The sequence below is a fragment of the Pelophylax lessonae genome, assembly GCF_965119305.1.
Source record: "Pelophylax lessonae genome assembly, chromosome: 9".
NCBI classification, from domain to species: domain Eukaryota; kingdom Metazoa; phylum Chordata; class Amphibia; order Anura; family Ranidae; genus Pelophylax; species Pelophylax lessonae.
In genome coordinates, this window is record NC_138776.1 from 654,042 (window position 1) to 669,351 (window position 15,310).

Here is a 15,310-nt window from a genome sequence, read left to right on the forward strand (position 1 = left end):
ACAAAAGTAAGTACACCCCTCCCATGTGACAACACTGAAGAAATGAGACTTTGCTACAATGTAAAGTAGTGAGTGTACAGCTTGTATAACAGTGTAAATTTACTGTCCCCTCAAAATAACTCAACACACAGCCATTAATGTCTAAACCGCTGGCAACAAAAGTCAGTACACCCCTAAGTGACAATCTCCAAATTTGACCTAAAGTGTGAATATTTTGTGTGGCCACCATTATTTTCCAGCACCGCCTTAACCCTCTTGGACATGGAGTTCACCAGAGCTTCACAGGTTGTCACTGGAGTCCTCTTCCCCTCCCCCATGATGACATCACAGAGCTGGTGGATGTTAGAGACCTTCCCCTCCTCCACCTTCTGTTTGAGGATTCCCCACAGATGCTCAATAGGGTTTAGGTCTGGAGACGCTTGGCCAGTCCATCACCTTTACCCTCAGCTTCTTTAGCAAGGCAGTGGTCATCTTGGAGGTGTGTTTGGGGTCGTTATGTTGGAATACTGCCCTGCCCCCCAGTCTCTGAAGGGAGGGGATCATGCTCTGCTTCAGTATGTCACAGTACATGTTGGCATTCATGGTTCCCTCAATGAACTGTAGCTCCCCAGTCCCGGTGTTGTAAAATTTTGTCGGACCCGTGAAAAAATCGGACCTCGTCACTTCCGGGGACAGAGCATCACAAAAACAGCTGATGGAGTCGTCCATGCGCATGCGCAGAAGACATTTTTTGAGGTTTGGCAAAATTATAACAGAGAGCGGACAGCTGATTGAGAGGAGGCGGGGCTGAGGTGGAACGGAGGACACCGCCGCGTCATCTGCAGAGCTGAATAGAGGAGGCGGGACGGAGGTGCGGCCGTGTAATAAATGCAGGGCTTAAGCGACTCCTTCTGTTTTATTATCTTTAGTAATTATCGTATTATTTATCCTTAGGATTTCATTACATTTAGTATTTCTTATTTTGTATTATATAAATAGTAAATGTTATGAAATCCTAAGGATAAATAATACGATAATTACTAAAGATAATAAAACAGAAGGAGTCGCTTAAGCCCTGCATTTATGACACGGCCGCACCTCCTTCCCGCCTCCTCTATTCAGCTCTGCAGATGACGCGGCGGTGTCTTCCGTCCCACCTCAGCCCCGCCTCCTCTCAGGCAACTGCCTGCTATGTGTTATAATTTTACCAAACCAAGATACTGTCTTGTGCGCATGCGCACTTGAGATGCCCATCAGCTGTTTCATGACCGGAAGTGACGAGGTCCGATTTTTTTCACAGGTCCGACCAAATTTTAGAACACCGGCAGCACTCATGCAGCCCCAGACCATGACACTCCCACCACCATGCCTGACTGTAGGAAGACACACTTGTCTTTGTACTCCTCACCTGGTTGCCCCCACACACGCCTGACACCATCTGACACCAAATAAGTTTATCTTGGTCTCATCAGAGCACAGGAGATTGTTCCAGTAATCCATGTCCTTAGTCTGCTTGTCTTCAGCAAACTGTTTGTGGGCTTTCTTGTCCATCATCTTTAGAAGAGGCTTCCTTCTGGGATGACAGCCATGCAGACCAATTTGATGCAGTGTGCGGCGTATGGTCTGAGCACTGACAGGCTGACCCCTCCCCCACCCCTTCAACCTCTGCAGCAATGCTGGCAGCACTCATACCTCTATTTCCCAAAGACAACCTCTGGATATGACGCTGAGCACGGCACTCAACTCCTTTGGTGGACCATGGCGAGGCCTGTTCTGAGTGGAACCTGTCCTGGTAAACCACTGTATGGTCTTGGCTGCAGCTCAGTTTCAGGGTCTTGGCAATCTTCTTATAGCCTAGGCCATCTTTATGTAGAGAACAATTCTTTTTTTCAGATCCTCAGAGAGTTCTTTGCCATGAGGTGCCATGTTGATCTTCCAGTGACCAGTATGAGAGAGTGAGAGTGATAACACCAAATGTAACACACCTGCCCCCCATTCACACCTGAGACCTTGTAACACTAACGAGTCACATGACACCGGGGAGGGAAAATGGCTAGTTGGGCCTAATTTGTAGATTGTCACTTAGGGGTGTACTGACTTTTGTTGCCAGCGGTTTAGACATTAATGGCTGTGTGTTGAGTTATTTTGAGGGGACAGTAAATTTACACTGTTATACAAGCTGTACACTCACTACTTTACATTGTAGCAAAGTCTCATTTCTTCAGTGTTGTCACATGGGAGGGGTGTACTTACTTTTGTGAGGTACTGTATGTTTCCACCCCCATCCAAATAGCAGTACATCCCCCGGACATGAGAAATGATTGGTCACGTTGTTTGTTGTGTGGTGATTGGTTCCCCAGGAAGGTGGGAGGAGCTTCCAATCACAATTTATACAATCCAATTTATTTTGATGTTCGCAGGGACGGGGTGGCAAAACTCAACATCTACTTCCAGGAGATGAATTATAAAACCATCAAAGAATCGCCGACTATTAATGTAAGTATTGATGTGAATTAATTTCTCGAGATTTGTTGGTGATGAGATTTCTGTGTTATAATAAAGTGGGGGATCGGGAAAAGTGTTTGAGGACTCCTATCCTACAGTGCAGCCCGGCTGTTGACTGCCACTATGGATGAACTTGGACGAAGTCTCTTTCCTTGGTGAACTGACAATTACCTTCAGGACGCTCTCACCAGGATCCTCTTTCTCCTTCACTGCTGACACCGTCCACTGACTATTCTACACTTAGGGGTGGCCCCCCTCAGGTCAGGCCCCTTGACACGAGTCCCTGTACTCACAATACTGCAATCCTTGGGTCTCCAGTGTCCCCTCTCTGTCAGCTCTGCTGGATCTCTGGGTTCAGCTGCACTCATCCATTCCTCTGGCCCTCAGGACAACCTCCTGCAACTACATGGCAGGCACCTCTACAGAGGAGGAGGCAGCCGCCCCCCCTCCCCCCAGGACTCCGCTCTCCAGCTAAAGACCCCGCAGCACATGTGCTCCTGTCCTTTATACAGTATTCCAACATGCACCGAGGTGACCTGCCCTCTGCCAATCACCAGGAATGTATCAAAACCCTTTGCACCCATTGGTCAGGTTTGCTCCCACTGTCCAACATGCCTCCCTATTGGACCAGTGTGAAACACTCTCCAGACTGAATGAATCGCATCCTGAGCAGACCTCACTAACAGATCCTGATCTCTGATAGGCAGAGAACAATATAGATTTACCTGCAATCCTTCGGGTAAGCAGACAGAGCCAAAAACTATCCTCTCTCTCTAGCACCTACCTAGGAGGGCGCTACACTCACCCCCCACCAAACCGAGCCATGTCCTCACTAACACCTACCTAGGAGGGTGCTACACTCACCCCCCACCAAACCGAGCCACGTCCTCACTAGCACCTACCTAGGAGGAACTACACTCCCCCCCCCCCCGCGCAAAACCGAGCCATGTCCTCACTAGCACCTACCTAGGAGGGCGCTACACTCACCCCCCGCCAAACCGAGCCATGTCCTCACTAGCACCTACCTAGGAGGGTGCTACACTCACCCCCCCACCAAACCGAGCCATGTCCTCACTAGCACCTACCTAGGAGGGTGCTACACTCACCCCCCGCCAAACCGAGCCATGTCCTCACTATCACCTACCTAGGAGGGTGCTACACTCACCCCCCGCCAAACCGAGCCATGTCCTCACTATCACCTACCTAGGAGGGTGCTACACTCACCCCCCGCCAAACCGAGCCATGTCCTCACTATCACCTAGCACTAGCAGGGGGGGGGGACTCATGCAGATAGAGGAGGGGAGGGAGGAGGAGACTCATGCAGATAGCAGAGGGGGAGGGGGAGGAGGCCCATGCAGTTAGAGGAGGGGAGGAGACTTATGCAGGTAGCAGAGGAAGGAAGGGGGGAGAGAAGAGGTGGAGGAGACTCATGCAGAGGGGGGAGTGGAGGGGGAGGAGACTCATGCAGATAGCAGAGGAAGGGGGAGGAGGCCCATGCAGTTAGAGGAGGGGAGGGGGAGGAGACTTATGCAGGTAGCAGAGGAAGGAAGGGGGAAGAGAAGAGGGGGAGGAGACTCGTGCAGATGGGGGAGAGGGAGGAGGAAGAGATTCATGCAGATAGCAGAGGAATGGGGAGGAGACTCATGCAGAGGGGGGGAGTGGAGGGGGAGGAGACTCATGCAGATAGCAGAGGAAGGGGGAGGAGACTCATGCAGAGGGGGGAGTGGAGGGGGAGGAGACTCATGCAGAGCAAGGGGGAGGAGACTCATGCAGAGGGGGGAGTGGAGGGGGAGGAGATTCATGCAGATAGCAGAGGAAGGAAGCAGCAGACAGAAATGACACTCAGTGCTCTGGACTGAGATAAGTACACACTATAGAGGGGAGGGGCTTTGTTCACATTTCATGTCTGAGGGTTACACCCACTTTAAAGCCCAGTTAAAGTGTCATGAGAAGGGGGGAGGGGTGAGGGGACCAATCAGGAGAGTAATATGGAGTCTGCCATTGATGACATTTCCTTCTGTTGCCGGCTTGTCATTCTGATCCTGTGGCTTCATCTCTGGTAGTATAAAGATTCTAGTGACCCGGAAGAGCCGGGATAGGTCGGCACACATGGGGGAGTGTCTGCTAAGTTGCTGCACGTTTCTCAGGTGAATTGGACCCTTGCTGCACGTTTCTCAGGTGAGTTGGACCCTTGCTGCACCTTCCTCGGGTGAGTTGGACCCTTGCTGCACGTTTCTCGGGTGAGTTGGACCCTTGCTGCACGTTTCTCGGGTGAGTTGGACCCTTGCTGCACGTTTCTCGGGTGAGTTGGACCCTTGCTGCACATTTCTCGGGTGAGTTGGACCCTTGCTGCACATTTCTCGGGTGAGTTGAAACTTTGCTGCACATTTCTCGGGTGAGTTGAACCTTTGCTGCACGTTTCTCGGGTGAGTTGGACCCTTGCTGCACATTTCTCGGGTGAGTTGGACCCTTGCTGCACATTTCTCGGGTGAGTTGAAACTTTGCTGCACATTTCTCGGGTGAGTTAAAACTTTGCTGCACATTTCTCGGGTGAGTTGAAACTTTGCTGCACATTTCTCGGGTGAGTTGAACCTTTGCTGCACGTTTCTCGGGTGAGTTGGACCCTTGCTGCACATTTCTCGGGTGAGTTGAAACTTTGCTGCACATTTCTCGGGTGAGTTGAAACTTTGCTGCACATTTCTCGGGTGAGTTGAAACTTTGCTGCACGTTTCTCGGGTGAGTTGGACCCTTGCTGCACGTTTCTCGGGTGAGTTGGACCCTTGCTGCACGTTTCTCGGGTGAGTTGAAACTTTGCTGCACGTTTCTCGGGTGAGTTGGACCCTTGCTGCACGTTTCTCGGGTGAGTTGAACCCTTGCTGCACATTTCTCGGGTGAGTTTGAACCCTTGCAGAGTGCTGGAAGCAGAGATTCTCGGGGACACTTTCCCCATTTGTAGTAAATTTGTGTGGCAAGTCTCTAGGAAGGGCAAAGTTGCAGTGGTGATTCTACAGCATTTTTCAACTGTAAATGGAAGAAGTTTGGAACCACCAGGACTCTTCCTAGAGCGACCGCCCGTCGCTCTAGGAAGCGATCGGGCGCTTCCTACTGAGCGATCTGGGGAGGAGGGCCTTAGTCAGGGAGGTGACAAAGAACCCGATGGTCACTCTGACAGAGCTCCAGCATTTCTCTGTGGAGAGAGGAGAACCTTCCAGAAGAACAACCATCTCTGCAGCACTCCACCAATCAGGCCTGTATGGGTGTGGCCAGACGGAAGCCACTCCTCAGTAAAAGTCACATGACAGCCCGCCTGGAGTTTCCCAAAAGGCTCCTGAAGGACTCTCAGACCATGAGAAACAAAATTCTCTGCTCTGATGATACAAAGATTGAACTCTTTGGCCTGAATGGCAAGCGTCATGTCTGGAGGAAACCAGGCAACGCCCATCACCTGGCCAATACCATCCCTACTGTGAAGCATGGTGGTGGCAGCGTCATGCTGTGGGGAGGAACTGGGAGACTAGTCAGGATGGAGGGAAAGATGAATGCAGCAATGTACCGAGACATCCTTGATGAAAACCTTCTCCAGAGCGCTCTGGACCTCAGACTGTGGTGAAGGTTCATCTTCCAACAGGACAACGACCCTAAGCACACAGCCAAGATAACAAAGGAGTGGCTACGGGACAACTCTGTGAATGTCCTTGAGTGGCCCAGCCAGAGCCCAGACTTGAACCCGATTGGACATCTCTGGAGAGATCTGAAAATGGCTGAGCACCGACCCTCCCCCATCCAACCTGATGGAGCTTGAGAGGTCCTGCAAAGAAGAATGGGAGAAACTGCCCAAAAATAGGAGTGCCAAGCTTGTAGCATCCTACTCAGAAATACTGGAGGCTGGAATTGGTGCCAAAGGAGCTTCACCAAAGTATTGAGCAAAGGGGGTGAATACTTATGTACATGGCAAAGGGTGTGAATACTTATGTACATGGGATTATTTCCTTTTTTATTTTTAATAAATTTGCAAAGATTTCAAACAAATTTCTCTCACGTTGTCATTATGGGGGAGGGGTTTGTAGAATTTGGAGGGAAATAATGAATGGAATCCATGTTGGACTGCGGCTGTAACATAAAATGTGGAGGAAGGGAAGCGCTGTGAGAACTTTCCGGATGCTCTGGAAGGTAGAAGTGATTTGCATGATGGATGAATCGCTCGGCCGGTAGAACCGGTTTCCTCCAAACCAATTAAATGTTCTTAATTGCCAAGCATACATTTCCTCTCCAAACCGGAGTCTCCAGGATAATGCGCAGCCACGACTCGTTACGTAGATGTGGGGGAGGGGTGCTGAACGGAATCCTCTCTGGATTTATTGTATTTCTCAGGGACTCCTCTAAGGGATTGTTCACACCGGCGTTTAAAAGGAGGTCAAAGCTGGAGTCACGTTCTATACCATCCCCCATCTGCTCCCCCTTTAGCTGCAAAGGCAATACCCATGCCATGGTAACAATGGAATTATACCCCCTGGCTGGCACTTTAGCATGACCTATTTAAGTGGATGAGGTCACTCTACAACCATGTGCAGTGTGCTAGCATGGGGTTCAAGGGGTTATATCTGACCCCTGCACTCTGTACATTACACACTCCTGACCCCTGCACTCTGTACATTACACACTCCTGACCCCTGCACTCTGTACATTACACACTCCTGTCCCCAGCACTCTGTACATTACACACTCCTGTCCCCAGCACTCTGTACATTACACACTCCTGACCCCTGCACTCTGTACATTACACACTCCTGTCCACAGCACTCTGTACATTACACACTCCTGACCCCTGAACTCTGTACATTACACACTCCTGACCCCTGCACTCTGTACATTACACACTCCTGACCCCTGCACTCTGTACATTACACACTCCTGACCCCTGCACTCTGTACATTACACACTCCTGACCCCTGCACTCTGTACATTACACACTCCTGTCCCACGCACACTGTACCTTACACACTTCTGACCCCTGCACTCTGTACATTACACACTCCTGTCCCCTGCACTCTGTACATTACACACTCCTGTCCCCTGCACTCTGTACATTACACACTCCTGACCCCTGCACTCTGTACATTACACACTCCTGACCCCTGCACTCTGTACATTACACACTCCTGACCCCTGCACTCTGTACATTACACACTCCTGACCCCTGCACTCTGTACATTACACACTCCTGACCCCTGCACTCTGTACATTACACACTCCTGACCCCTGCACTCTGTACATTACACACTCCTGTCCCTGCACTCTGTACATTAAACACTCCTGTCCCTGCACTCTGTACATTACACACTCCTGACCCCTGCACTCTGTACATTACACACTCCTGACCCCTGCACTCTGTACATTACACACTCCTGTCCCCTGCACTCTGTACATTACACACTCCTGTCCCCTGACCCCTGCACTCTGCGCATTACATACTCCTGACCCCTGCACTCTGTACATTACATACCCTGTCCCCTGCACTCTGTACATTACACACTCCTGTCCCTTGCACTCTGTACCTTACACACTCCTGTCCCCCGCACTCTGTACATTACACACTCCTGACCCCTGCACTCTGTACATTACACACTCCTGACCCCTGCACTCTGTACATTACATACTCCTGTCCCCTGCACTCTGTACATTACACACTCCTGTCCCCTGCACTCTGTACCTTACACACTCCTGTCCCCCGCACTCTGTACATTACACACTCCTGACCCCTACACTCTGTACATTACACACTCCTGACCCCAGCACTCTGTATATTACACACTCCTAAACCCTGCACTCTGTACATTACACACTCCTAACCCCTGCACTCTGTACATTACACACTCCTGTCCCCCGCACTCTGTACATTACACACTCCTGACCCCTGCACTCTGTACATTACACATTCCTGACCCCTGCACTATGTACATTACACACTCCTGTCCCCTGCACTCTGTACATTACACACTCCTGACCCCTGTATTCTGTACATTACACACTCCTGACCCCTGCACTCTGTACATTACACACTCCTGTCCCCTGCACTCTGTACATTACACACTCCTGTCCCCTGCACTCTGTACATTACACACTCCTGTCCCCTGCACTCTGTACATTACACACTCCTGTCCCCTGCACTCTGTACATTACACACTCCTGTCCCCTGCACTCTGTACATTACACACTCCTGACCCCTGCACTCTGTACATTACACACTCCTGTCCCCTGCACTCTGTACATTACATACTCCTGACCCCCGCACTCTGTACATTACACACTCCTGACCCCTGCACTCTGTACATTACACATTCCTGACCCCTGCACTCTGTACACTACACACTCCTGTCCCCTGCACTCTGTACATTACACATTCCTGACCCCCGCACTCTGTACATTACACACTCCTAAACCCTGCACTCTGTACATTACACACTCCTGACCCCTGACCCCTGCACTCTGTACATTACACACTCCTGACCCCTGTCCCCTGCACTCTGTACATTACACACTCCTGTCCCCTGCACTCTGTACATAACACACTCCTGTCCCCTGCACTCTGTACATTACACACTCCTGTCCCCTGCACTCTGTACATTACACACTCCTGTCCCCTGCACTCTGTACATTACACACTCCTGTCCCCTGCACTCTGTACATTACATACTCCTGACCCCTGACCCCTGCACTCTGTACATTACACACTCCTGTCCCCTGCACTCTGTACATTACACACTCCTGTCCCCTGCACTCTGTACATTACACACTCCTGTCCCCTGCACTCTGTACATTACATACTCCTGACCCCTGACCCCTGCACTCTGTACATTACACACTCCTGACCCCTGTCCCCTGCACTCTGTACATTACACACTCCTGTCCCCTGCACTCTGTACATTACACACTCCTGTCCCCTGCACTCTGTACATTACACACTCCTGTCCCCTGCATTCTGTACATTACACACTCCTAAACCCTGCACTCTGTACATTACACACTCCTGACCCCTGCACTCTGTACATTACACATTCCTGACCCCCGCACTCTGTACATTACACACTCCTGACCCCTGCACTCTGTACATTACACACTCTTGACCCCTGCACTCTGTACATTACACACTCCTGACCCCTGCACTCTGTACATTACACACTCCTTTCTCCTGCACTCTGTACATTACACACTCCTGACCCCTGCACTCTGTACATTACACATTCCTGACCCCCGCACTCTGTACATTACACACTCCTGACCCCTGCACTCTGTACATTACACACTCCTGACCCCTGCACTCTGTACATTACACACTCCTGACACCCTACAGGAGTTGAGGAAGGTCCTGTCAGGTAGTCTATACAGAGCCCTGTGATTTCTAATGGTGGCCGTGCTTCAGAGGATCATGTGACAGTCTGCTGTGATGGTGCCTGGCTCTGGTAGCCAATCACTAGCCCTGAGCGCTGTCATATGACTGGGGAGGTGATGGCGCAACTCTCCTGGCACCACTCTCCTGGGTTTACCACAAAGCAAATTTCAATGCTGGCTGCAGGGGAGCGCATGTAAGGTGAGTATACCGAGTCAGGGGGGTGGCCCTAGGATGAGTATACCGAGTCAGGGGGGTGGCCCTAGGATGAGTATACCGAGTCAGGGGGGTGGCCCTAGGATGAGTATACCGAGTCAGGGGGGTGGCCCTAGGATGAGTATACCGAGTCAGGGGGGTGGCCCTAGGATGAGTATACCGAGTCAGGGGGGTGGCCCTAGGATGAGTATAATGGGTCAGGGGGGTGCACCTAAGGTGAGTATAACAAATCAGGGGGGTGCACCTAAGCTGAGTATAACGGGTCGGGGGGGGGGGTTCACTTTGCAGAGAAAGGCGAGGTGAGAGTTTCTCTAGAAGTGATAATTGGAGGAGGTATCGTCATGCCCCATAATGCCACTGCCTGCCCAATGAGTGAGGGGGAGGGGGGAGGAGCCGTGGGCAGATGGTTATATTATAACCTTCTGCAATCATCCTGCGGTCTGCTGTGACCACATTACACATCGCAGGGCCCATCTCCCATCTTCTATCTGATAATCTGCAGCTGGCGGCTGATTTGCACACTTTTCACACTTTTATCCCCTGCGGCGGTTTTCTGCAGCTCTGTGGGGGGGGGGGGGGGGGGGGGATGAAAGTTTCCGCTCGTCATTTATAGAACGATGAGCCGTGTAATAATAACGTTCTGTCTGCTGAAAACTCCATCAGCAAAGAATCGCTTCAATGGAGTTTCCAACTGCAGGTGGCATTGATGTCACCACCGAGCGAGCAATCCACCATTGTAATACTCTGAATGCCCACTAGGCTGTAATAAGGGTAATACTCCGGTCCGGGGGGTGGTGCGATTATTAACTTGTATTCTTTCCCTGTCAGTATTCCTAATCAAAGAAGAGCATTTATAATACTCGGAATGGTTACGTTTCCACGGGTGTTACATAGTTACATAGTAGGTGAGGTTGAATAAAGACAATAGTCCATCCAGTTCCCCCTGTGTAGGTGTGTGTGGCTGTAATCATCTCTCATACCCCTGAATGTTCTGATCCTTGAGATGTAAGTCTAAGAGTCTTTTGAAAGCCACCATACTACCCGCAGAAACCACCTCTTGTGGTAGAGAATTCCACACTCTTGTAGCCCTAACAGTAAAGATCCCCCCACGTTGCCTGAGGTTAAAACGCTTCTCCTCTAATCGCATTGTTTGCCCTCGAGTCCTCATGCACTCTCTATGACTGAACAGCTGTTTTTCTATGCCAAGATCACCATTGAGATATTTATAAATTGCTATCATGTCCCCCCTCAGACGTCTCTTCTCCAGGGAGAATAAATCGAGCGATTGTAGACGCTCTTCATAGTTAAGGTCCTCCAATCCCCTAATCAGTTTAGTTGCCCTTCTCTGGACTCTCTCCAGCTCCAACACATCCCTCCTGAGGACTGGCGACCAGAACTGGACAGAATACTCCAGATGCGGTCGGACCAGAGTTTTATAAAGTGGAAGGATTATAGTCTTATCTCTGGAATACATCCCTTTCTTTATGCATGCTAATATTCTGCTGGCTTTGGCAGCTGCCGCTTGACATTGCATGCTGTTGCCTAATCTATCATCAACCAAGACTCCCAGATCTTTCTCCATTTTTGATTCCCCCAAGGGTTCCCCTCCTAACGTGTATTGTGCTTTTATGTTTTTAGTCCCCAAGTGCAAAACCTTACACTTCTCCACATTAAACCTCATTTGCCATGTCGTTGCCCACTCTGTTATTTTGTCCAGATCATTCTGTAGGATATCTGCTTCATGCTGTGCAGTTATTGCCCTGCCCAATTTTGTGTCATCTGCAAAAACTGATATCGAACTCCTGATCCCGACCTCAATGCTGTTTATGAATAAATTGAACAAGGTTGGTCCCAGGACTGAGCCTTGGGGCCCCCCGCTTACCACCCCAGACCAGTCTGAGTATGCGCTGTTTATTACCACCCTTTGGACACGCCCTTTTAGCCAGTTCCGTATCCAAGAGCAAACCCTGCTGTCAATACCTGCAGACCTTATTTTATAAATTAACCGTTTGTGGGGAACTGTATCAAACGCCTTAGCGAAATCCAAGTACACCACATCCACTGGTCTGCCCCTATCCAGGTACCCCACATCCACTGGTCTGCCCCTATCTAGCTCACAGCTCACCTCCTCGTAGAATGTTAAGAGATTGGTTTGACAAGAACGCCCATTTGTAAACCCGTGCTAGTTACTGCTGATGATGCTGTTGTCCTTAGCAAACTCTACGATATAGTCCCTTATCATCCCTTCCAGAAGTTTGCATACTACTGATGTCAGACTGACAGGCCTATAATTTCCCGGTATATGCCTCTGACCCTTTTTGAATATCGGAATCACGTTAGCTTTCCTCCAATCCCCTGGTACATCTCCTGTCCTAATACTGTCAGCAAAGATCAGGAACAGTGGTCTGGATATAACCTTACTGAGTTCCTTGAGTACTCTCGGATGTACGCCATCCGGGCCTGGTGATTTGTTTTTGTTAAGTTTATCCAGCCTTTCCCTGATTTCACCCTCTGTTAGCCATAGTGGCAAGTCCTGTGTATTACTACTAACCATACAGTCATGGTCAGTGTACTCCATACAGTCATGGTCAGTGTACCCCATACAGTCATGGTCAGTGTACCCCCATACAGTCATGGTCAGTGTACCCCTCCGTTTCCTGTGTAAAGACTGACCAGAAAAAAGAATTCAGCACGGTTGCTTTTTCAGTGTCCTCTGTAACCATCCTCCCATCATCGTTAATTATGTGTGCAATATGCTCTGCCCTAGTTTTTTTGCTGTTGATATACTTAAAGAATTTCTTTGGGTTTTTTTTACTATCCTCCGCTATTTTCCTCTCAAAGTCTATTTTAGCCATTTTTGATTTCGTGTTTACACTTCCTATTTGCCTCCTTGTATTTGTCGAAAGCCGATACTGTGCCCTCTAATTTATATTTCCTGAAGGCCAATTTTTTTCCCCTAATAAGTTTTTTAACGCTACGGTTTAGCCAGCCAGGTTTGGCTTTGTCTCTTCTAAATTTATTTCCCATAGGAATGCACTGCAAGATGCCTTTGCTTAATATGTTCCTAAAGCATTCCCATTTTTCCTCTGTGGTCAGTGGTCCCAGGGTTTGGTCCCAGTTTACCCTTTCTATCAATGAGCACAATTTTGGAAAGTTTGCCCGTCTGAAGTTTAGGGTTCTTATCTTCCCCACTTGCCTTGCTATATTGTTATTTACGCTAAATGTGATCATCCTGTGATCGCTAGAGCCCAGGTTGTCCTGGACCCCTACTGGGCATTTATTGGGCATTTATAATACTCGGAATGGTTACGTTTACACCGGTGTTGGGCATTTATAATACTCGGAATGGTTACGTTTACACCGGTGTTGGGCATTTATAATACTCGGAATGGTTACGTTTACACCGGTGTTGGGCATTTATAATACTCGGAATGGTTACGTTTACACCGGTGTTGGGCTTTTATAAAGCCTCACAAATGCATCCATGGTATCTAAAATCTATCTCAGGGTGCAGAGTTTGTAAAACTCACCCATTCAGTTCAGTTGGGCCGCGCCACAACCATGTGCCATAGTGGGGCATTATATGGTTAAATCGGGTGGCGAGGAGGAGTCACTGCATTTCAAATATCCTCTGAAATGCAATCCAAACACACATCACTCTTCATAGGGCACCACAATCCACCACACATGTGAAAGAGCCCTTAGGTTGTTATGATGGTGCACTCAGGGATAGGTGTGTGTGCTATTCTTCACTTGTATTCTCTCCCTGTCAGAGCAACACAGTATTGGTACAGAGTCAGAATGTAAAGCCATCATAGAAGCTGTCCTCTCACCAAACACTGGAGTGATAGCTGACACTCTGTCCGGGCTGCCGGAGGAGGCTGACACTCTGCCCAACCTGCGGGAGGAGGCTGACACTCTGCCCAACCTGCGGGAGGAGGCTGACACTCTGCCCAACCTGCGGGAGGAGGCTGACACTCTGCCCAGGCTGCCGGAGGAGGGTGACACTCTGCCCAGGTTGCCGGAGGAGGCTGACACTCTGCCGGAGGAGGCTGACCCTCTGTCCGGGCTGCCGGAGGAGGCTGACACTCTGCCCGGGCTGCCGGAGCAGGCTGACCCTCTGTCCGGGCTGCCGGAGGAGGTTGACCCTCTGTCCGGGCTGCCGGAGGAGGTTGACCCTCTGTCCGGGCTGCCGGAGGAGGCTGACACTCTGCCCGGGCTGCCGGAGGAGGCTGACCCTCTGTCCGGGCTGCCGGAGGAGGCTGACCCTCTGTCCGGGCTGCCGGAGGAGGCTGACCCTCTGTCCGGGCTGCCGGAGGAGGCTGACCCTCTGTCCGGGCTGCCGGAGGAGGCTGACCCTCTGTCCTGGCTGCCGGAGGAGGCTGACACTCTGCCCGGGCTGCCGGAGGAGGCTGACACTCTGCCCGGGCTGCCGGAGGAGGCTGACACTCTGCCCGGGCTGCCGGAGGAGGCTGACACTCTGCCGGAGGAGACTGATGCTCTGTCCGGGCTGCCGGAGGAGACTGACACTCTGCCCGGGCTGCCGGAGGAGGCTGACACTCTACTGGAGGAGGCTGACGTGCTGTCTGGGCTGCCGGAAGAGGCTAACACTCTGTCCGGGCTGCTGGAGGAGGCTGACACTCTGCCGCAGGAGGCTGACGCTCTGTCCTGGCTGCCGGAGGAGGCTGACACTCTGTCCTGGCTGCCGGAGGATGCTGACACTCTGTCCGGGCTGCCGGAGGAGGCTGACACTCTGCCCGGGCTGCCGGAGAAGGCTGACACTCTGCCCGGGCTGCCGGAGGAGGCTGACACTCTGCCCGGGCTGCCGGAGGAGGCTGACACTCTGCCCGGGCTGCCGGAGGAGGCTGACACTCTGCCCGGGCTGCCGGAGGAGGCTGATGCGCTGTCCGGGCTGCCGGAGGAGGCTGACACTCTACCGGAGGAGGCTGACGTGCTGTCTGGGCTGCTGGAGGAGGCTAACACTCTGTCCGGGCTGCTGGAGGAGGCTGACACTCTGTCCGGGCTGCTGGAGGAGGCTGACACTCTGCCGGAGGAGGCTGATGCTCTGACCGGGCTGCCGGAGAAGGCTGACACTTTTCCGCAGGAGGCTGACGCTCTGTCCGGGCTGCCAGGGGAGGCTGACGCTCTGCCCAGGCTGCCGGAGGAGGCTGACACTCTGCCGGAGAAGGCTGACACTCTGTCCGGGCTGCCGGAGAAGGCTGA

The 15,310-nt window shown here is 51.3% G+C and overlaps 1 protein-coding gene across 1 annotated transcript in view; it reads left to right on the forward strand.

Annotated features, from left to right (window-relative positions):
- Window positions 1-15,310, forward strand: part of SCNN1A (sodium channel epithelial 1 subunit alpha) — a 185,626-nt gene that overhangs the window by 158,142 nt on the left and 12,174 nt on the right. Inside the window, exon 12 of the mRNA XM_082269159.1 lies at window positions 2,400-2,475. Within this exon, the coding sequence (XP_082125285.1) occupies window positions 2,400-2,475 (76 nt within the window). The remainder of the gene's footprint in view (window positions 1-2,399; window positions 2,476-15,310) is intronic.